Source organism: Monomorium pharaonis, chromosome 4 (assembly GCF_013373865.1).
Source record: "Monomorium pharaonis isolate MP-MQ-018 chromosome 4, ASM1337386v2, whole genome shotgun sequence".
NCBI classification, from domain to species: domain Eukaryota; kingdom Metazoa; phylum Arthropoda; class Insecta; order Hymenoptera; family Formicidae; genus Monomorium; species Monomorium pharaonis.
Window position 1 is genome coordinate 10,597,431 of NC_050470.1, and position 22,627 is coordinate 10,620,057.

General features: G+C 28.0%; 4 protein-coding genes across 11 annotated transcripts; 2 read left to right on the plus strand and 2 right to left on the minus strand.

The window, feature by feature from the left end:
- Window positions 1-1,969: 1,969 nt before the first annotated feature.
- Window positions 1,970-7,818, minus strand: LOC118644096 (E3 ubiquitin-protein transferase MAEA-like). The gene is made up of 5 exons (XM_036285970.1): window positions 7,434-7,818; window positions 6,557-6,968; window positions 5,866-6,178; window positions 5,385-5,694; window positions 1,970-3,942 (listed from the first exon to the last, which is right to left on the minus strand). The coding sequence occupies exons 1-5, from the start codon at window positions 7,470-7,472 to the stop codon at window positions 3,841-3,843; spliced, it is 1,176 nt and encodes a 391-aa protein (XP_036141863.1). The 5' UTR covers window positions 7,473-7,818; the 3' UTR covers window positions 1,970-3,840.
- A 92-nt stretch (window positions 7,819-7,910) lies between these two features.
- Window positions 7,911-11,308, plus strand: LOC118645260. Of its 5 annotated transcripts, none has more exons than XM_036285973.1 (7): window positions 7,923-8,133; window positions 8,626-8,822; window positions 8,886-9,093; window positions 9,194-9,309; window positions 9,379-9,543; window positions 9,630-9,813; window positions 10,266-11,308. In XM_036285973.1, the coding sequence occupies exons 1-7, from the start codon at window positions 8,070-8,072 to the stop codon at window positions 10,295-10,297; spliced, it is 966 nt and encodes a 321-aa protein (XP_036141866.1). In that variant the 5' UTR covers window positions 7,923-8,069; the 3' UTR covers window positions 10,298-11,308. The 5 variants fall into 5 exon arrangements, with proteins under 5 accessions (XP_036141868.1, XP_036141866.1, XP_036141867.1 ...); XM_036285974.1 differs by having other exon boundaries at window positions 10,273-11,308; XM_036285975.1 differs by lacking the exon at window positions 10,266-11,308 and having other exon boundaries at window positions 7,911-8,133; window positions 8,873-9,093; window positions 9,630-10,076.
- A 121-nt stretch (window positions 11,309-11,429) lies between these two features.
- LOC118645261 (putative nuclease HARBI1) lies at window positions 11,430-14,588 on the minus strand. Its single transcript, XM_036285976.1, has 3 exons — window positions 13,754-14,588; window positions 11,987-12,846; window positions 11,430-11,747 (listed from the first exon to the last, which is right to left on the minus strand). Exons 2-3 carry the CDS (start codon window positions 12,813-12,815, stop codon window positions 11,476-11,478), a joined length of 1,101 nt encoding a protein of 366 aa, XP_036141869.1. The 5' UTR covers window positions 12,816-12,846; window positions 13,754-14,588; the 3' UTR covers window positions 11,430-11,475.
- A 1,896-nt stretch (window positions 14,589-16,484) lies between these two features.
- On the plus strand, window positions 16,485-21,158 carry LOC118644128 (THAP domain-containing protein 1-like). Of its 4 annotated transcripts, XR_004962900.1 has the most exons (6): window positions 16,730-17,446; window positions 17,568-17,742; window positions 17,965-18,211; window positions 18,305-18,559; window positions 19,977-20,090; window positions 21,047-21,158. XR_004962900.1 is itself a non-coding variant. In XM_036285569.1 (5 exons), the coding sequence occupies exons 2-5, from the start codon at window positions 17,581-17,583 to the stop codon at window positions 19,982-19,984; spliced, it is 672 nt and encodes a 223-aa protein (XP_036141462.1). In that variant the 5' UTR covers window positions 16,485-16,694; window positions 17,568-17,580; the 3' UTR covers window positions 19,985-21,014. The 4 variants fall into 4 exon arrangements, 3 of the variants coding, with proteins under 3 accessions (XP_036141462.1, XP_036141461.1, XP_036141460.1); XM_036285569.1 differs by lacking the exons at window positions 16,730-17,446; window positions 21,047-21,158 and adding an exon at window positions 16,485-16,694 and having other exon boundaries at window positions 19,977-21,014; XM_036285568.1 differs by lacking the exon at window positions 21,047-21,158 and having other exon boundaries at window positions 16,726-17,446; window positions 17,568-17,730; window positions 19,977-21,014.
- Window positions 21,159-22,627: the final 1,469 nt, after the last annotated feature.

Sequence of the window (22,627 nt, forward strand, 5' to 3'; positions counted from 1 at the left end):
ATAATCTATTATCTCATCCATTTTCCGATTTAACCTTTACTAATAGATTAAACGTAACAAGTTGCACTATGTAAACGCATTCGAAGAAAATAGGTGATTTATTCATTTGTGATGCAGTGATTTTAAGAATTTGACAAATTAGATAACTCGGAAAAATTTAATTAACCTATTTAACTGATTTAATGGATTATAATATTATATATTAAATGATCTCCAGGAAAAATACGGTTGTAAAACAATAAGCTATTTCATAGAATCGCTGCAACTAAAAATGTGTTTCTATTAACTACCGCATTAAGGAAAAATGGAATTTTTTATCTCGATCCTTATCAGACTGACGAAAATGACTGTTCTAAAACATATTCTGAATTCCTACAAGGACAATCCTCCATATAAAACAACAGACAATAAATGATCAAGGGAATTTAATAAATAATCCAAATAAAATCGGAACTCATTGAATTTAAGGAAGAGAAAAGAAAAAAAAATTGATAGAGTAGATAAAATATTTTTATATCAATTCTCAATCACACAAATAAATTTCAGTCGACAGATTATTTCATGCAATATCGTATATCATTTAGATTTTAAGCAAATTTTTATTAAAATATTTATATATAGTATTTATCATAAGATTACATTAATTATAAGGTTCAAATGCCCATTTATTTCCACATAGAAATGGTGCAAGTCTTTAATGATATAAGTTGTAAGGTTTTTAAAAATGTTGAAGATTGAATTGCATGATGATAATCACACAATTTATATTGTTAAAAGATTATTTTCTTAAATCAAACTTATTAAAGTTTGTAAGTAAGGATTGTCGGGTCTTGAAGCTGATATTAAAGCTTTAGCTCTTTCTCTTGCAGCTTTAACGTTATCTGTAAATCTAAATGCATCTGTGTCTTCATTTGGATAAGTGACTATGTTCCAATCTCTGCAAAAATGAATCCTCGTTTTCTGTAGCATAGCATTAGAGTTGTAAGAAGCCAAGAAGTAATTATACAAATTTTGTATCCTCTTTTGGCATTTCGATGAAGAATGTCATCAGTAGCAACGTCTATTGCCATTATTATTGTTCTTGGAGCATCAGGATGTACTGGAATCGCTGAAGCTATCATTGGTGAAAACAATGCTCGGGGTAAATTGTGATCAGGAAATAAGATTTTAGGATTCACAATAGAGCTTCCTATACCTTGATGAAATAATCTAACAGTAATTCCAGAAAATGCTGATGCAATTCTTGAAATTGTCACTTTTTTGCATCTAAGGTACGTTCCGGTCTTCTCTTTACTATGTTAATATCATACTTAACATTCATTAGTGCCATTTGTCTCTTCATAACAGCGAACATTTTTTTATTCCTAAATTTAATTCCTCTAGTAAGGAAAGCAAAACAAAGAAATGTCATATCCTCTGAAAAATTCATATTATTTGAAATTCGCATATCCTGTTCTTCATAAACATTTATTTCCTTATTTATCACACATTTTGAATTGTTTCTTAATGCCGTTTCAGTTCTTGCATGTTTTTCCATGAAAATGTTTATCATCCATAAAGGATTAAAACCTTCATATTTTATTAACTCGGAAAGAGAGTGAAGAAAGTCATGTTTTCATCAGTCATATCTTCAAATATAATAGGCTTTGAAGTACAATAGTAGGCTTGAAACAGGTTTTTTTGCAGTTTCATCGTCATAATTTTTGTCGCTAATTAATTCTGTCAATAGAGATAGTTTGTCATCTGCATCTTCACCTAGAATTCTCCTTACTTGTTGAGAGATATCTTCTTGAGCTGCCATCTTTAGACTAAACAAATAGTCTCCTATACTAGATTTCTAGAATTTATAGAACCTTGGAAATATCTTCAGAGTCTTCAAAAGGATATAAGCTTACTTTTACTACTTGATTTTTCTAGAACTCTTGGCTAAATCCTGATCTGTAATATAATGTGTAATAAATTTTTTTTCTCTAAGTTCTAAGCTGTAATATTATTTTGCTTTAAGCCCTAAACTTTGCAATCGTGATAGGACCACGTCGGAAACGCTTTTTATCAGAAATAAGCGTCGCAGTTTAGAGCTTAGAACAAAAACTAAATACTTGCCTATAATATTATAGATCAATTTCTATTATAGGAGATAATTTAATTCTATTATAGAAGGTAATTTAATTAGAAGTACAATTATAATAATCCAAAAATGAAGTGAATACTGCTCTACGTTGGATTATTGCGAATCTATCAGTAGTCCGAATAGATTTCTCCGCCACTTGTTTGGATTTCTTTATCGCTATCGATCTCATTTGCGAATTTGTGAGTAATCAATAACAATTATAAGAAGAGACAACGGATACGTTCAACTTTTAACTGATATTATATTCTTTAATACGATTGGCTTTTGTTTACTATCGGATCTTAATGTATAAACCAACTATATAAAAGAATTTTATGATGCAAAACAGTTTTTTTCTGCAGTTAATGGGACTTGTGGATAAGGATGGAAAATGGCAGCCACTTACAGGCTGCGCTTCAAAATTTATTTCTGATACGTATCTACAGTTATAGATTTTCAGTACTAGCAGTGAATTTTGGAACACAGCCACAGTATATAGAAAGAATAGGCTTTCCTCACTTGGCTGATATTCATAATCGATTCTTGTTTCAAGTTTATCTTAAAGTAATATCTTAAGATACTAATGTTATTCTGACTGACACAATCTTAAAACAATCTTAAATATAAAGAACAACTGTGAATATCAGCCAATTAACTATTTTGACAAAGGCGCCACAGATACTTTGAAACATTCTTTAATTGATTAATTAGTAAAATTCTTTACACTGATTATTCAAATGTGTCGAAACATTTATAACATTAAGTTGACTACACCTTTTATCAGGAATTTTATCATTTCTATGTGGAGTTAGTTCATACATACATATTAAATATATATATAGATATGCAGGGTGATCAAAAACTTGCTAATCTCTCAATTACAAGCATACATTGAACTATTTAAAATTATTTTTTAAGTACTATTGTAAAAAAAATTTAATTCTATTCTTTTTCAAAATTTATTTTACTTTTTGTAAAATAAAAGTTTGATTTTAAGAATCAATTCACATTATTTCTATAGTTCACTAATTTTTAATATTAGAAATTTTTAATTTTTATTATGTGACCAATATTTGTATTTTTATATTTAAAATTGTGTTAAATCTTAAGATGTCAAACTAATTACCAGAATTTAGCATCTTAAAGTACATTACTTGAAACAGTTTTAAAATAAGAACAGATTATGAACTAATTACGTGTATGTATCATTTTTATATCATTTTAATTGAATATTTGGAAAACTAATTTTTTAATCCGCAATTAATAAAACTTTTAAATCCTGATAAACCCTGCACATGAAAAGACCTCGTAAGATAAGAAATTTATAGTTGCGTTTTATGAATAAGTAGATTTATAGAAACAGTTTAAACTGTTCGATTTATTGTAGAAAAAACGTTAAATAAATGAATAAGGACTATCCTCATTAACAAATAATATTATCTATTATTATCTAATTAACTATTAACTAATATTATCCTATAACAACAAATAATATAATATTATTTTATATTTTTTACACACGCACAGAGAGAGAGAGAGAGAGAGACAAAATGAATACAAATAAGTAGATGAAGTTTTTCTTAAAAATAAATGTTATTTTGTTCCAGTATTATCAGTAATATACAATTATTATTAAATAACAAAATGATTGAAGCAAGAAAAGGTCTATAAGAGTTAAACATATAGTACAAGTATGTATGTATACTTCAGTTTCCTGTCAGTTTGGAAGTTTACATTACGTAAACCTTTTCAATCTTTTTATATGGAAATACTTCTTTGGTCTTAGGGCAGATAACTGTACCATTGTTTTCTTGAGCCATTTTTTCCAATGCCTGTAACAAAATATAATTGCAAGTATATTAAAAAGATACAATCATCAAACATTTTCTCAAAAACACGAGATAATTTCTAATACATTTAATTACAATATATAATTAAAATTATTTAAAAAATACATATTTATAAGTTATATATTTATAATCAATACATATATTTTAAAAAATATTTGTTAAAAAATGTATTTCTTTGAATATATTTTTCTCAGTAAAAGAATATTATAATTGTTAGGTTTAACCCTTGGAGAGAGGACCAGGATTTTAGAAATAAAATGAGTTCGTAATTCCCATAAAATAGAGTTCATTTAAATATTTTTCTTAATATAAGACTTTTTAATTTCAGTTTTCTAATTTAAAAATTAAAATTTTCTTCGATTTGCAATGTTGTAATGTTAAAAATAAGTTTTTCAAGAAAATTGATTTTTTATATAAAAATTGTTACATAAAAATTAGTTACATAAAAATTTAAGCAATTAAATTTTATATATAAGCTTGAGCGAGTAGTAGATAGCATCGTGAACAGATGGACGTGATGAAGTTTTATTTTTCTCATACAGGATCAAAAAATTCTAAAATAAAATTTTTTTTAACACAGTATTATAAGCTTTCTTAATTGTTTTTATAAAATAGTGATGAAGTGAGTTTTTGAGATAAATTCAAAAATTGGGTTTTAAAATAAAATATTTTGACAAAGACTACAATATATTAAATACTATATTAATGCAAACAGATAAACTATTAAACACAAATATTTGTGCCTAATAATTTATAATTGGTTTAAATATTTTTATTTAAATATTTTATTCATTAATCTGTTAATTTGAAAAAGTTGGAGACATGTAGGTTTTTCGAATAACATTTTTTTTTTTAATTTAAATAAACAATTTTTTAACATTATTTTTTTAAGTTTAGTAACAAAATGTTAAAGTATAAAAATTTTTTGTGTTTAGCGTTTGTTTTATATTGTAATTTTGTTATAATTTTTTTACAAATATTTTTTTAATTTAAAAAACATTTCTTTTAATCAACAAAATATATTAATATTCGAATATATAGTTAAAAATATACAAATAAATCCATTTTTATTCAAACAAAATTTTGATTTTAATAAATAATTGTGTATGTGCGCGCGCGCGCGCGCGTGTGTGTGTGTGTGTGTGTAATATTCATGGCTGCCTAAATTTAATATGATAGTATATAACATGCATATGCATGTGCATGCATAATGCATACGTAAATTTTTCTTGTATAATAAATTTACTATTATAATTAATTCTCTTTTATTTAAAAAATTATTTTAATACTTTAAATCAATGTCATATGATTATCTCTTATTTTATATATTTCATACTAGTATTATTCTTTATATTTTGAAATATTTTAAGAGCTATAATATTTTAAAATTAATATTTACTTAATGTTTTAATAATTTAACTTACTTGTTCACCATATACATATCCATTCGGCATCATCATAGGCTGATTGTATTCATTTAGTGGTTTCCCGCTTATGCTGCAAACGAGTCGCGATTGCGAGCAATGAGCGAAAGGCAACGGTGCGGCTAATTCATTTAACGCTTCATTACAAACTGGGCAGCTAGGATTTCGACCTTCCTTATTTGCACTGTAACACTGGGGAGTTTTAAGAGCCGACAGGCCAGCTTGCAGAGCTACTGTGAATACGCTCTGGCTCGCCAACTGAAATAATCTATAATTTTCCTGCCGGAATGTTTCGATCAGCTTATCCCATCTACGGACAAATTCTTGAATTATTATTGATTAATAATATAAATAAAGTATTTATTTATATGAATCAAATAAATAATTATATTATTATGAAAGTTTTTAATAACTTTGTATATCAAATTAAACACGATTGCAATATATTTATAAACAGCAGATGTAAATAGCAATTGCGAACCTCTTCTCATCTAGTAGATCTTTATAGGGACTCAAATATGCTTGGGCTGGGAAAGCCAATTGGCCCATGCAACACTGAATCTCCTGCAACTGATAATCGTCGTAGTTGGCAAAGTACTTGCGTGCATGCTTCACTGCGTCGAGACGTCTGTCGGTTCGCACTAACTCAATAAATTCCTGTACGCGTAAATTAAATTCCATGGTGCTGCCTAATTTTCTTAACTTTGAGCGATTATCGTGACACCAACCAATACATCTTGCTGTTTCGTGATTGGCCAAAGATTTTTCCACTTCTCTTGATACCATAAATACGTCTGCCCATAAATGTATTAATAATGCACATAAGATATTGAAAAAATTGATTTTTTTTTATTAAAAATTCATAAAATTAAAAAAATGTGATTTTAAAAAATATTTTCTTGAATTTCTCTTTCTTGGGATAATTTTTTCAATCCATATTAACTCTCTTTCATTTTCTTGAATTTTTACTCAAATTTACATGTCCAAATATTTTTGATTTTTCTTTTTCTTTCTTTGTACAATACTTAATTGTACTTTTCTAAAATTGTAGTTTTTTAATTAACTTTACACTATAACTTTAAAATAATTGTAAAAATGTTGATAAATTATAATTATAATTTCAGATAAGATAAATAAAATGTGATATACATACATGGTATCAAATTACATACCAATATTTGTTAAATCTCTAAGCTCACTGCTATCTGCCAGTTTAGTCGCTGTTTTATAGTATCCCTTGCGAAGAAAATATTCTACTAGCATTCTATCTAATCTCTGTCGTCTCCACTGATTCACAGCACTTGGAGAAGTATTAGCATGATCCTTCAAGTGATCCAACCTTCTCTTGCATACCATACCCGCTTGCAACTCCTCTGCTATGGATTCTTGAGCTTTACGCTTTAAGACTTGAAGCCTAGCAACCACTCCACCAAGCAACTTGCTGATTTCTCCAGTTGCTACATAAGATCCGTCAGTCTTCAGGCTTTTCTCAAGTTCATTAGATACCGCCTGGACATGTGACACTTCTCTGTCGAGAGTTTTCTGGGCAGAGCGGAACTTCTTATTCAAAAGTTCATATGGAACCTACATTTTAAAATTATATTATTGAACCTATACGTATTTTGATACGTATGTATGTGTTCTATTAAAACATTTGTTATTATAACATCCATCATTTTAAGAAATTTAGATTTAAAAAAATATGCATTTAATATAGAAAATTGTTAAAAATGTATGTGTCTGTGTATATGTGTGTGTGTGTTTGGTACAAAGAATTTTATTTTTAGAAATATTTATATTCTTCAGATTTAAATTTATATTTAAAAAAGTATTACTTTTTAGCAATCTTTAGTTATTTATTTTATTTATTTTCATATATATTAGAAAGATGCGTTTAGGTATTAAAAAGATTATTACTTGACAAATACACGCATGTGCGTGTACAGAATTATGCAGGGAAACAAAATAAAATTTCCAGAATATCGTGAAAACGTCCGTCATGCTTACAGCTATAAAAAAGAGTAGCGAATGAGACGAGCGAATATTTACCTTCAGTGTGGGATGTTCAAGGCTCTTTACGTCTGACATATTGGTTAAATGTCCAGGACAATGAGCGACAAGAAACCACGAAGTGGAAAACAGTGACGGAGTCAACAACAGATTAGGTGTCAACTATGACAAGTCGCGGCATGATATTCATGTTCATGTCAATGCGATTTAAAACAAAGTCAGTGGCAATGCACAATAAGCGACACGACTCGAAGAACTACATCGACTCGCCTTAATTCACCTCTAGTTCACTCTTCCGTCACATGCATTGGTTTGTTTACGCGTAATTTGGGTCGATTCAGTGTCTTTCTCTTCTGACGCTTAAAGTCCTGTGTCGACCTATCAGAAAGTATCAATGTGTGTCGGAAAAAATGTACAAAAGAGTTGTCAGAAATTCGTCGCTACAACATTGAGTACTACAACGATATAGGAGGGAGATAGACATCAATATACATACTGAACAGCACCCGTACTATGTAAAAAAGTAACCAGAGAAATAGAAAGAAATTTCCTGTCTATATACAGAAAGTAACTACTTAAGCAAAATCGTGCATCATCGGACTGTTCCGATTGTCGCCCGAAGTGGTAAAAATAGAAAGACTTTCACAGCTCTTTCTTTATCTATTTTCTAACCTAATGGTATACCCTGCCCTGACCGTTTCACTAACTGTAACAAGGATAACTTTAAAAGAAATAATGGGTAAGTATTATTTTATATTATTTATATGTATATATGTGCGTGTGTGCATGCGTGGGTGCGTGCGTGCGTGTAGGTGTGTGTGTGTATGTTATTGGTCGTTTATTTTATAGAAATAAAATTTTTTCAATGTTTTATGTTTGTAAATTGTTAGAAAACAATTAATATAATGTATTATTATATTATTACCTTGTAGGAAAAAATTATGCAAAAATTACTGTACAAAAAATTGCGTATTTTTGTGAGGAATTTCTGCAGTTTTGTACAAAGTTTTTGCCTTCAGAATTTTTCTGCAGAATATTTGGCAGAATTTTCTGTACAAAATCTGTAAAAACTTTCAGTACAAAAATCTGTAAAAACTGCAAAAATTTATGTACAAAAATATGCAATTTTTGTGTAGTAATTGTTGCATAATTTTTTTCTACAGGATTATTTTATACAAAACTTAAATTATATATACGCTATAGTTATTAAATTTTAATTATTTTTTAAAAGCAACCGAAGAGTTTGAAAGAGATTTTAAAACAACTTCTGAACATTGGGACGTAATTATAAATTATCCCATGTTATTAAAATCCAAATTTGGAGGATTTGATGGAGATAATATTAAAATAAAAGAATTGTGGGAAGAAATGATTGGAATCCTCAACAGTTTAGGACATGGACAACGTTCTATACAGAAATGGAAAGAGGTATATATTATACATAAGATTATCTGAATATTATTTGTAATAAAATTTAGTTTTATGCTACAGGCTATTGGACGCTGGAAATCCAAAGTAAAAGCAAAAGCAAGACGTCAAAGGCAGGAAATGACTGCAACAGGTGGTGGATCTATGAAAACAATACCACTCACCCAAACGGAAGAAAAATTAATGGCCATCTTAGGGTGGAAAGCTGTAACTGGAGATTTAAACAAAGAATTAGGAATAGTTGACTCCAATACAACTATTAATAATAAAGGTAAAAGTAGTATTAACAGTATTAAAATAGTATTAGTAGTTTTATATTATAATTTTATCATATAGTTTATTACACATTTATTATCTATTGTTTACTATAGTCACAACAGAACGATCTACAAATAATAAAATTATAACATCAACTCCGAGTAAAGTAATATCATCCACATCTGTACAACCTTTTATTCGTACAAACACTGAAATGATTATACCCGAGGTGAGAAATATTAATGATAATAAAATGATAATAAAATGTAACAAAGTGTGTAATAAATTATATAAATAGAAAGTGTTTTTATGTAATTTGCAGTCGATAGCATGGCAATCTGGGACGAAAGAAATGACACAGTCAGCATCGACTTCAACGTCGACAAAAGAAATGACACAATATAATATTGTTGAAAATAAAAACAAGAAGATATTTCAAGAAGCGAAGACTGTTAGTAGTCCGGTTAGTAATTACTGATTACTTACAAGTACTTAAAAAGTTAATTTAATGACCTATGGTAAATATCTAATAAATGATCTATATGATAGATACAAACAGTGCTATCAACAGCATCCAAATCTTCAGGAATAATAGAACCTCCACCATTAGTGCTATTAAAGAAAGGAACAGCAAATGGAGATAAAGAAAAACCTTCTGTATCAACGTCAAACAAACGAACAGTAAATGAAGACAAGGAGAATTTTTCATTACAAAATAAGAAAAGAATAATTACGTCATCTGATAAAAGCCAACGATATGTGACTTTGACCACAATGCATCGAGAACAAACAGATATATTAAATAATATTAATCTAAATATTCAAAATGCTTCTTATCACTTAGAACAGATTGCATCTAATATCAATCAATTGGTTAATTATTATATTACAAATGAAAAAACAGATAACGAATTTGAATCTGTTGAGTTTCTTGATGACAATTACAATATGACAGAATAATTTCATAATTTTATTTGTTTTATATATATATATATAGTTATATTGAAAGTATATATTAAAAGTTATTGCATTGTGATTAAAGTTACATGTCGTTGATCTTTAAAGTGCTTTTTCACGCTGACGCTTGACGCTCATTTTTAGCGTGAAAAGACATCACGTGATTAAAAATAAAGATACCCATTCGTCATTTTTAGTCACATGGTGTCTTTTGACGCTAAAAATGAGCGTCAAGCGTCAGCGTGAAAGGATACCTTTAACGGTGCCTTATTATATATGCCAACCTTAAAGGGTGCCTTTTTATGGGCGTCAGTTGACGCTAATATTCTGACCAATTCTAACGCGTAAACGTTTTCACGCGTCAGTTTTGTAACTTGCGTTGTCTATCGCGTGCGACGATTGGACGCTGGTTTGACGCTATAGAAGTTAGAAAATTCGAACTTCTTCAACGTCGACGTAGAAACTATCATGACGTCACAAATCGTCTTGACGCGCGTCAACTGACGCCTATGAAATGGCACCTTTATACGATACATATTACAAATTTTTAGTATATAAGTGAAAAAAGAATTAATAATATTTGTAGAGAAAAAGAAAGAGAGATGAATGCAATAATGACAATGTTAAAATTATAAGAAAAAAAAAGATTAAAACGTATATTTTTAAGAGATGAAAACAATCCATTTAATCTACCGAATTTATAATTTAAAGATTTATTTCGCTTCCAAAGAATTAATGCAATAGTTAATACATAGAGCCAAAGAGATACAAAAGTATAAATTTTAATTTTTCATTACTCACTATTAATAAAATGTACGCTAACGACATAGTTGGATTATAATATTAATTGTAAAATTGTCTTGCTGTAGAAATTATTAAAAATAATTTGAACAACTATTTCACAGTTAATATTATCAGCGTATTTCGAAATGCACAGTTAATTTTAAAAACTCTATAGCATACATTAGAATGTAAATGCGATCACCTTTAATATTATCCCTGAATATAAAATTGCAGTATTACGATATTTTTTCTGCAAAAGCATTTTTGTATACATTGTTAAATTAAATAAGGCAAAAAATTATTAAGTTTAAGTGCAATGTTACTGTAATATTTTAATATATGCAATATTATAAATATTATAAACAGAATATTTATAATCAGTATTATGTAGTTTAATAATCTATGTAGAAAGTACAAAACTGCTGTGTTGTTTAATACGAGATTTTCCGTTGTTCAATAAAAGCTGAAAATATTATGTTTAGTGCAACATAAGTGTGACATTAAGTTTTTACCTGTAATCGTATTGCGTTCTTTATTTTTGTATTATTTATTATATATATTATATGTCATTATATATTGTTATATGATTCGAAATAAAATAATTTTATTGAATATTAAAAAATAATTTTTTTTTATTATTATCGTACAATTTCCATTATCGAAAGTATCGATTAATTATATTTGCACGTTGATTGCGACCTGCATTTAAAACATTTTCAATATTTGGTATGTTATGATCTATTGGCATTACTATATATCCATTATTGTCATCATCCATTTCTAGTTCATCATCCAAAGGCATATTAGCTTTCATACACATATTATGTAGAACACAGCAAGCATTAATAATCATTCCAGCTTTTTGTGGATGATATTTTAAAACGCGATCTTTATTCAAAAGGCATCTAAAACGCGTTTTAAGTACCCCTAAAATGTATAATATTATTATAATATCAATATATTTGTATATACATATATATATATATATTATATATATATATATATATTATCACCGACGAAATACTATTAGTAGTACTCGTCAGTGATATTATACATACGTGTGTGTATATGTGTATGTGCGCACGCTGTATGTGTATATATTTATTGTCTATGTATAATTACAGAATTTATTGTCTATGTTTAATTATAAAAGTAAAAATGTATACCTATACATCGTTCAATACAATTGCGTGCTATAATTAAATGGTCATTAAATCTTCGTTCAGGTGTATCTTGTCTTGCATTACGTATTGGAGTCATTAACCATGGTTCCAGCGGATATCCACTATCTCCAATTAACCAGCTTCTTCTGTCACCTAATCGATAATTTTCTTCTAAAACAGTTCTAATCGCTGAGGAATTCCAAATAAATGAATCGTGTGCTGCTCCACCAAAATTTGCATTAACGTTAATGATATTAAGATCTGAATCGCAAATTATCTGCACATTTTTAGCATGATACCCTTTTCTATTGAAATAAATATGTTCATCTTCTTCTGGCTCACTAATGCGCACTTGTGTGCCATCAATTATTCCAATAATTCCAGGAAATTCAAATTTACGCATAAATTCCTCTTTTATATGTTGTTTTCTTTCTTCATTAATTGGAAACTGAATCCATCGTGGTGCAATAGCTTCTATGGCATTACATATTTCTGGAAGATATTTACTCATCGTTTGTTGAGCAATTGCAATATTAAAATGACTTCCTACGCTTCGTTGATAATGACCAGTAGCAAAAAAATGTACTATTGAAAAAACTCGCAACGGAATTGAAATTTTTGTATCTCTTTGCCCTTCATCCATGTGTGGTGTCAATTCTTCTATTAACTGTTGCATTAATTCTTTGGATAATCGAAATAAGCGTTTAAATTCTGAATTTGGTAAATCAAAAGGATTGTTTCTATCTCTTAAAAATATACGTTCTAATCGTAAGTTCTCTTTTTCTTCTTCTTCTAATTCTTCTCTTAATAATATTCTCATTATTGCATCCATCTCCCTCCCCTCTCACTCTTTCTCTCTCTTTCTGAAAGTATTAATATTTTTTTTTTACTTTTTCAGATTAATGCTTTTCACACAATGTAATTATTACGTTTGACCTGGCTGGCCTCAAATTGATTTAATTAAATAACATATAACGTTTCGACCGTTGGTTTCGATCCTTCTCAAGTGCTTGGATACATAGAAATTATGTGGTACACATTCAGGTCAAATGTAATAATTACATTGTGTTTTTTTACAATCACTGGCGAATAAAGGATTATTTTAATTGCTTAATCCTTTTCAGTTGATTATTATTTAATATTTATTAATTTAGAGAAAGAACGTTTAGAGAAAAATAGTAAATTAGAATACTTATGCTAATTTTCTATTTTGTTTCTGATAAATCCTCAGATAGCACAAAATATTTATAAAATATTTATAAAATATTGATAAGAAGAAAAAATATTTATGATAAGTATTTAGTACATATTTTTATGTCCAAGTTTGCCAGGTATAAAAAAATTATGATATATGTATTTCATTAAATTTATAAAATAAAATATAACTAATAAATATTTATTAGTTATATTAAAACATATAAATATTTATGAAAATATTTAAAATAAATGTTTATACATTATTATCAAAGAATGTAAAAAATATTTCAAGTTCATCCATAAATAATATTTTTCAGTACATTAAAAAAATATATTCTATATATTGTTGATAATAATTTTTGTATTATTTCTAAATTTGTATCGTTTATAAAAAAATAATTATATAAACATTAAAAAATATTTTTTGAAAATAAATTTGTTAAATATTTATGATAAATATTCTGTGTTATCTGAGTCTTAATTGCCATTGTCACACTTAATCTATTGTAATTATGAATATTGTGAGTAAGGTGTAAATAAATAAATATATATATGTGTAAAACGTATACTTACATGATAAATATAACAAAACGTTTATTATTTAGCTTGAGAAGCTTTAGTAACTTTTTAAAAATCACTATACAATTTTGTTTGTTACCCAATGTTTTTAGCTAAAATTTTAAGCTAGTATAATACAATTCTCTATAAACGAAGATTTCCGAACTGTATAGAAAAAACGTTATGTGGTACGAATTGTTATAATCAAAGACTTTCCTGTCTTCCACTTTCTCTTTTCCATGTCTACGCCTGTCTATGTCTATAAAGTTAGATAGTTCCATGGCAGAAACCAATCAGCGTAGCGCTGAATGCAAACAGATACATATGACTCTTTGCATGAGTGATATTGTAGCGACTAATTTCTGAACTCCTTTAACCTGAATTTATTTTTGCGAATTAATTGATTAATGATCTTAAGACAGTACTTAAGATAGTCTTAAATATAAAATTTTATTATGAATACCGACTTAATTATAGTAAAACCCTTTAAAAATCTATAGTATACATGACATAGAAGTATACAGATTTTCAGTATTGGGGCTCGATTCTTGAATTCATTTGCAAGAGAAACGTATTCGCAAATTCTGTTCTTACAGAAAGGTTGAAAATTTATTGGCTATCGCATGGCTTTTAACCAATAAACTTGCAACTTTTCTGTTAGAGCGGGTATTTGCGCATACGTTTTCTTGCGAATGAATTCAAGAATCGAGCTCCTGGAAGTAAATTTTGGAGCACAGTCGGCACAGTAGGGATGGGCGATACAGTATCGATACACCTGCGTATCGATATTTTTTATGTCAAATATCGATATTTTGAGTTTTAAGATGCCATCAACCAATCACAGAGCCGTATTAGCATTTTAAGACATTATTACTTGAGATGATCTTAAAATAAGATTTGACTATGAATACCGACCATAGTCAAATCTTATTTCAAGATCGTCTCAAGCAATATCTTAAGATACTAATATGGCTCTGTGATTGGTTGATGGCATCTTAAGACAATACTTAAGATGATTTTAAATATAAGATCCGACTATGAATACCGGCCTTATGCCCGATTTCTTCACTTCCCGATAAAGTTATCCAGAGGATAAATATCAAGTTTAACTAATCACGTGCATGGATCTGGTAGTTTATCTTCTGGATAATTTTAATCACAAGATAACTGCATGTGGACGTGAAGAAATCGGGCATTACTCGGGTCACATCAAGGCCCCTCCATTATAGTATGCTTTCCAGCAAGACACAGTGTAACACAGTGTCCATTAGTGTGAGAAAGAACATGTCAGTGTGTCTCGCTCACACTAGTGGACACTGTGTTACACTGTGTCTTGCTGGAAAGCACACATAAGCTCTATGGTTGTGACGCGCACGGGGAAAATCGACAGAGAGGTGGATATATTCTGTTTCTTTTCCTGTGGGAACAGCTCCGTACTACACAATCTGAGGTCCGATTCTCAAACTCATACAAAAAAAATTGCTTACAAAGATAACACTGTGCATTCATCAAGTGGTACATAATTTAAGATCTAAAAAATGCATGCCACTCAATATAATGTACAGTATTACTTTTGTATGTAAAAATTTTTTGTACAAATTGGAAAAGTTTCTTGATTCATTATTCATTAAAACTTTTTTGTACACTTAAATGGAAATCTATAATAATAATAAAACAAAAAGATAAAAATAAGACATGTAGGCCTATTCTATTAGAGATAACACATGTACTTAAACCTATATTCGCAGTAATTTTATTTATTTTTTTTGCCAATTTTATTAATCTTACTTTTTAAATATTTGCACTTAAACTTTACAAATAATTAAAGAAACACAAGTATACATGTAAATAATAAAAGTGATAAAATAAGATATAAATATTACGTAATATTTATATAAAAAAATATTTGAAAATTGTTTGTAATTTTCAAAAATATTAAAGTACATATATATTTAAGAAATATAAATTAAAACTAAAAAAAGATTCTAAAACTTTAGAAAAATTAAATTAAATAACGTGTTTTATTAAATGTTTAAATAATTTATGTAATGTTTATTCATTATTAAACAATGTCATTTTTTTTCTTATTCGTTTTTTACAGTTTTACATATATCTGTATTTTTTGCAATATAAATCTTATTATGTCTACATAATAAGTAATAATATAGTATTTATCAACTCTTCTTTATGATTTTTAAATACTTCTTGTAACGATATATGTTCAAACATATTAAGAAATACTTCTGTGTTACACAGATATATGTAGACATAAGATTGTTTTATATTGCAAAAAATACAGATATCTTGTCAAACCTTATGTATAATACGCTTTTTTAAATTCGATAAATTGAATATATTATCTTTATACATTTGTATAAAACGTTATGTACTCTTACATACTATATAGTCACACTTTTTGAAGGTTTTATTAACGCACCTCTATTTTTTATTGTTATTAAGATATTATTTGTATGATTTTCTTCTAGATATTTTAAACATGTTGTGCACAAACATTTTTTTTAATTTGCGTACAACAAAACCTGTTATATGTTGTACAACATCTGGGGCTCGATTCTTGAATTTATTCGCAAGAGAAACGTATTCGCAAATTCTGTTCTTACAGAAAAGTTAGAAATTTATTGGCTATCGTATGGCTATTAACCAATAAACTTACAACTTTCTGTTAGAGCGAGTATTTGCGTATACGTTTTCTTGCGAATGAATTCAAGAATCGAGTCCCTGATCATGATACGAACATGGACAAAGTATCAAGATTATAAAATGAATGCAAGACTTTCCTGCTCTTTGTCATTCTTTTTCTATTATACTACTTCCCACGTAATACAAAAATTGCAGTTATATTACAGCAATGTTACAACAACATTGTAATCTTGCAGCAATATTGCTACAATGTAATTGCAATTTTTGTGCTATGTGGTTATTTCATTATCAACAGGTAAAATAAATGTTGTATCTAATACAAATGAACAATTTCCATATTCTGATCCTGTAATTTCATGGTGTACTATTAATTTCTTATATGCAGCCCGAAACTAAATGCATGATGGATTATTAAATCCACCATGACTGCGGGTAGAATTAAAAAAATTCTCTATGTGATCCTGACATAATTTATAAGTTAACAAATATTCCAAATTATATATATTACTTAAGGGGATACTAATACTTACAGATGAAACGATATGTCACTCTTTTTTTTATAACGTCTTTTACTTTTAAATATAGCAAGTTGCTACCATTATAAATAGTAACACGTCAAATCAATTTTAGGTTATTTTTGGTAAATATTTGCGAAATCATAAGTAAAAGTTCCAAATAGCGATTTTTCCGGATAGCGACTTGTCCAAATTTTAATTTCGATTTTTTGCGAAAAATAATTAGTATGCAAACAAAATTTTAAAAAATATGCAAAATCTAGCAAATGGCTAGCAATCGAATAGCATTTTTCAAATTATTGGAAATGTTAGTACGACAGCTGACTTCATACCGATGAAGCAAAGAGAATTCGACGTAGTTAGACGTGGTTCGACGCGCCCGCCGTACCCACTAATATCAAAGTTTAAAAAGAGATATAAAAATGAGTTTTTGCGTTGTATATAATTGCAAAAATCGAAAACACAAGAACAAAAAAAATATTGAACAATTAGAGATGGAACGTGTTCTAAATAGAAACATTTCATTTCATTTGTAAGTAACATATTTTAAATGTAGGTTATGTAAATTAAATATTTGTAAATAAATTGAATTTCTTAATAATTTAATATATTTATATTATAAATATAATTTATATATATATATATAATTTTAGGTTTCCTCAAGATATGGCAATGCGCAAGAAATGGCTCGAAGCCATACATTTACAAAATTATGAGCCAAAAAAATCTGCTACAGTTTGTTCTGTTCATTTTAAAGAAACGGATTATCAGTTTAATCATAAATATTGCAAATTAAAAAAAGATGCTGTTCCACATGTAAATACACATGTAATAATATTTTATTTCTTAAATGTAACAATTGTAAAGCCCGTATCAGACTACACATTAAAAATTGAAACGTAAAGATTAAAGATTAGAATTTGACAGATCAGAACAAAACTTCTTTGATCTATGAATTAATCAAATTTTAATCTTCAATCTTAAATTTTATTTTTTAATGCGTAGTCTAATACAAGCTTAAGATATATTGTGATAACTTGTCTTTCACAGTTACTTAAAACTGAAATTCAACCTAAATACACAAATGTAGATAAGCCTCGAGTTCAGACAAATTTAGATAAGCCTTTAATTCAGAAAAATTTACATGAGCCTCCAATTGAGAAAACTTCAAATGTGCCTCCACTTCAGATAGATTCAGATAATCCGCCACCTCAGACATATTCAAATTATCCTCTTCTGCAGACAGTTTCAAGTAATTTAGACCATCAAAACATTTCTATTGAAGAAAATAAAGCTGGTCAGTATAAATAAAAAAAACAATGTATCTGCTTATTATCCTATTAAATAATTAATGTAATACTATTATAATGAATATTGTATATTGTTATAGATAATACCAATAAAATGGTGCATCGTTCGACTAGTATATCTCCTGATAGAATTATGAATTCACCAGTAAAAACTAGAATTCGAAAAGTGTACAAAAATGAAATTAAACATTTAAAAAGAAAACTATCTATAAGTCGGTATAAGCAAAAAAGAACACAGAAAAAATTATGTGCATTAAAGAATATATTAAAGGAGCTGCAAAAACAGAATCTACTAGCAGCAGAAGACAACGATATTTTACAACATTTAAAAGCAGGTACAAGAGAATTAATTAAACGTGGAATAAAGAAATGGAAAAAATTATCTGTATCTAGAATGTATAAGCTTTGCTTGCGACAGTTTGCATTGTCTCTTCACTATTACTCTCCAAAAGCCTATAATTATGTTTGCTATAAATTTCCCCGATAAGATTTTGCAAACATTGCACAATAACGCATTAAAGATTGTGCTAAGATGATTCGCCATAACGCAACAGTTTTGTCGGAACATAATTCTTAAATATTTGTTAAAGATTAAACAAATATTGAAACTTAAATATTTTGTAATTATTTTAGCATTTAAAATTATCACATTATGATCTTCAATATTTTCACAATATAATGCAGCAATATATAATCATGTGCAATATTTACAGCATTTAATCTACAAAATTTAATTTAAAATTAATACCAAAAGGTATTGCACAATGAATTTAACAAATATTGCTTATTCACTAGACATTTAATAAAGATTTAAAAAGAGGCATTTTGTCTGACAGATTAGTTGCGTCCGTTGGAGAGTTAAGTATCTCATTGATAGTAATAGCGGTCAGAAATCATTCCTACATTATAATACACAAATATTGAAACATGCAATATTACACATTTTATGTTTCAATATTTGTGCATCATAATTTAGGAATAATTGGGAAATAATTTAAGTCTTGTGCACAATTATATTTCTTAATGTTTTAAACATGTTACGACTGAAATATTTTTCTCAATTATTGAACAATTTATTTCTAAATTTAATTTTGCAATTGTCCTGTTAAGATGATTTGCCATATTGCTATTGTTATGGCAACATATCATTTCAAAATTTAATTGGGTAAACATTTATTAATGTTTTATAAAAGGTTAATGTTTCTACATCTATTTTCTCAACTATGCTTTCATAATGACGGATTATAAATCTTTTACGATTCTTTTTTGTCATACAATTTTATAAATCTTTTCCTATCGGGAAATTTATAATGCATTGCCACATTCAAAAACATTAGCCAAAGGATATCGATCAGTTGATGGAGAACCCGGTATTGATACTGAGGTTATAGAGGCTATTAAGCGACACGTATATTCAGTTTCTTATAGATTGGTAGATGCACTAATGTTTGACGAAATAGCAATATAGAAGCATGCTGGTTATAATAAAGATAAATTTGTTGGATATGTAGATTGTGATTTGTATGTAGAATGTAATACGACTAAAATTGCAAAAAAAGTATTAGTTTCTTTTGCGTTGCGTGTATAAATAAAAATTGGAAATTACCTATTGCTTACTATCTGATAAACGGCATTATTACAAAACAAAAACAAAATTTAACAATACAATGTTTAAATGCACTACATAAAGCTGGCATGTTAATAGTACCATTAACGTGTAATGGTTTGTCAAGTAATATTCAAATGTTTCAGAATCTTGATTGTAACTTTGACATAGAGTCAAATAATTTCCAAAGATGGTTTAAACATTCAAGTACGGACACCAAGGTCTCTGTCTTTTTGGAAGCATGCCGTATGCTAAAGTTGGTAAGAAATACTCTTGGCATTATAAAAGAACTTTTAGATAGTGCTGGAAGTATAATAAAATGGGAATATTTTAAAAAGTTACATTAATTACAAAAAAAAGGTCTCCATCTTGGTAACAAATTAAGAACTAAACACAGATTTTTATAAAAACAAGATGAAAGTCAAATTAGCAAGTCAATTATCGAGCACATCAGTTGCAAACAGCATTGGAGTTTTGCAAAGACTTGTTACAGTTGCTACAATTTAAAGATTGTTCGGCAACTATAAAATGTATTTCTATTATTAATGATTTATTTAATATTTTTAATTCAAAAAATATAAGTGATGTCAATGTGATTTCAAAAAACCGATAAGTGCTAATAATTATTTAGAAATTTTTAAAAAACTTAAAAAATATAGAGAGTATATTAAAACATTAGAATTTGTTAAAAACCAAAAAAATAAAAAATTTCATTTAAAAACTAAAACTGATTTTCTCGGATTTTTGATAAATATAAAAAGTTTGAAAAATATGTACAAATTTAATTGCGTTGATAATAATTTTTTAGAATATATTCAAGCGTATAAAATGAGCCAAGATTTAGAGTTATTATTTAACAGTATACGTTCTCACAGTGGCTATAATAATTATAACCCCAATGTTAAACAATTTAAAGCCACTTTTAAAAAATTAATAACACACAGAAATACGAAACACAGCAAATGATAACTGTATACCTCTAAAAAATATTCCAATATTATGTAAACTGTCAATAGATAACTCTATTAATGTTATAAATGCGACGATAAATGAAAATTTATATCCAAACTGGCTTAATATGTTTGACACAAAATGTATTAATCACGATTAGCGTATGGGATTTGCAAAAATCTAATTAATTTCTATCGTAATTGTGAACAATAAATTAATGAAAGCTTATCGTACATTCACAATAGATCTTTTCTTCCTGTTACAGCTCGAGCGGATCGAGCTCTTTCCTCGCTCTCATTCGCATAATTTGAAAAATTAATACCTCGATATTGATAGACCTACCCCAAGAACTAATTAAAGACAATATTGTTGATTCATGTTTATCTCAATTCCTTCTACCTTTTTACGAGCGTCGACCTGTTCAGGGACACCCTGTATATTAAAAAAACTTTACGTTGTTCTGAATGCATCGAAGCATTAATAATAGAACAAAGTACAGAGATTAATTGTAATTTAATAAATACTAAAAAAAGAGTTATATATATATATATATATATAATTATTTTTTATAAACCATTTAGAAGTGATACAAAAAATATTATCAACATTATATAGAATATATTTTTAAAATGTACTGAAAAATATTTATGATATATGAACTTGAAATATTCTTTGATAATAATTAATGGTATAAATATTTGTTTTCAATATTTTTAAAAATGTTTATCATAATTTTTTTTATACCTGACAAACTCGGACATAAAAATATGTACAAAATATTTATTATAAATATTTTTTCTTTTTATAAATATTTTATAAATATTTTGTGCTATCTAGGTTGTTATAGCTATTTGCAAATTATTTGCACACTGAGCGGTATACACTCCGTTTGTACGTATTGTCACCTTTATTTTTATTTACTACTCTTCAATTTTTATTACAAACAATAATATTATTTCTCCGCAATTATTAGCCTTTTACTGGCATTGAAGTCGCTAGCGATTTGTCGTCACATGAATATGTACCGAGAGAAAAGCGACGGATACTTGTCGCTGGCGTCACTTTTCACCCTGTTTCACCCACTTCTCTCAAGTCGCCAGCGATTTCTCGCTGCATTAATTCGCACCTTAAATCTTTATTGTAGACTAGGGGTAATCTACTCCTCAATACTCAATTGTAATTAATTAACTTTTTTTACGGCTTAAAGCTTAAATATTTATTGTAGACAAGGCCTTATACAATAGGCATATTAAGCACTAAGAAATTGACTAATTACAATTGAATGTGCGAAAAATACTCAAATATAATTGATTAATATCTTAAGGCGACTTAAGGCTTATTACACTTAGCTCTAGTTTACAATGAAAATTTGTTTTAAGCCATAAGAACCAATTACAATCAATTTTTATAAGAATTCTCAATTGTGATTGGTCAATTTTTTACGGCTTAAAGCTTTATTGTAGACAAGGCCTTATTGTAGATCCGACCTTAAGTCTTAAATACTGTTTTAGGGCCAGTTTCACAAACGTCGGTTAACTGCTAACGGGAGGTTAATCGACTACCTATCTTTTTCTATATTATTATCTAAGGAAAGACCGAAAATCTATTAGGCCCGGTTCCACAACTCACGGTTAAATTAACTGGCCGATTATTCCATTGGAATTGATCAATCGTATTTGTCGTTAAGCAAAAGTAACAAATACGATTGGTCAATTCCAATGGAATAATCGGCCAGTTAATTTAACCGTGAGTTGTGGAACCGGGCCTTAACTTCCCGTTAGCAGTTAACCGACGTTTGTGAAACTGGCCCTTAGGCCCGGTTCCACAACTCACGGTTGACTGCTAA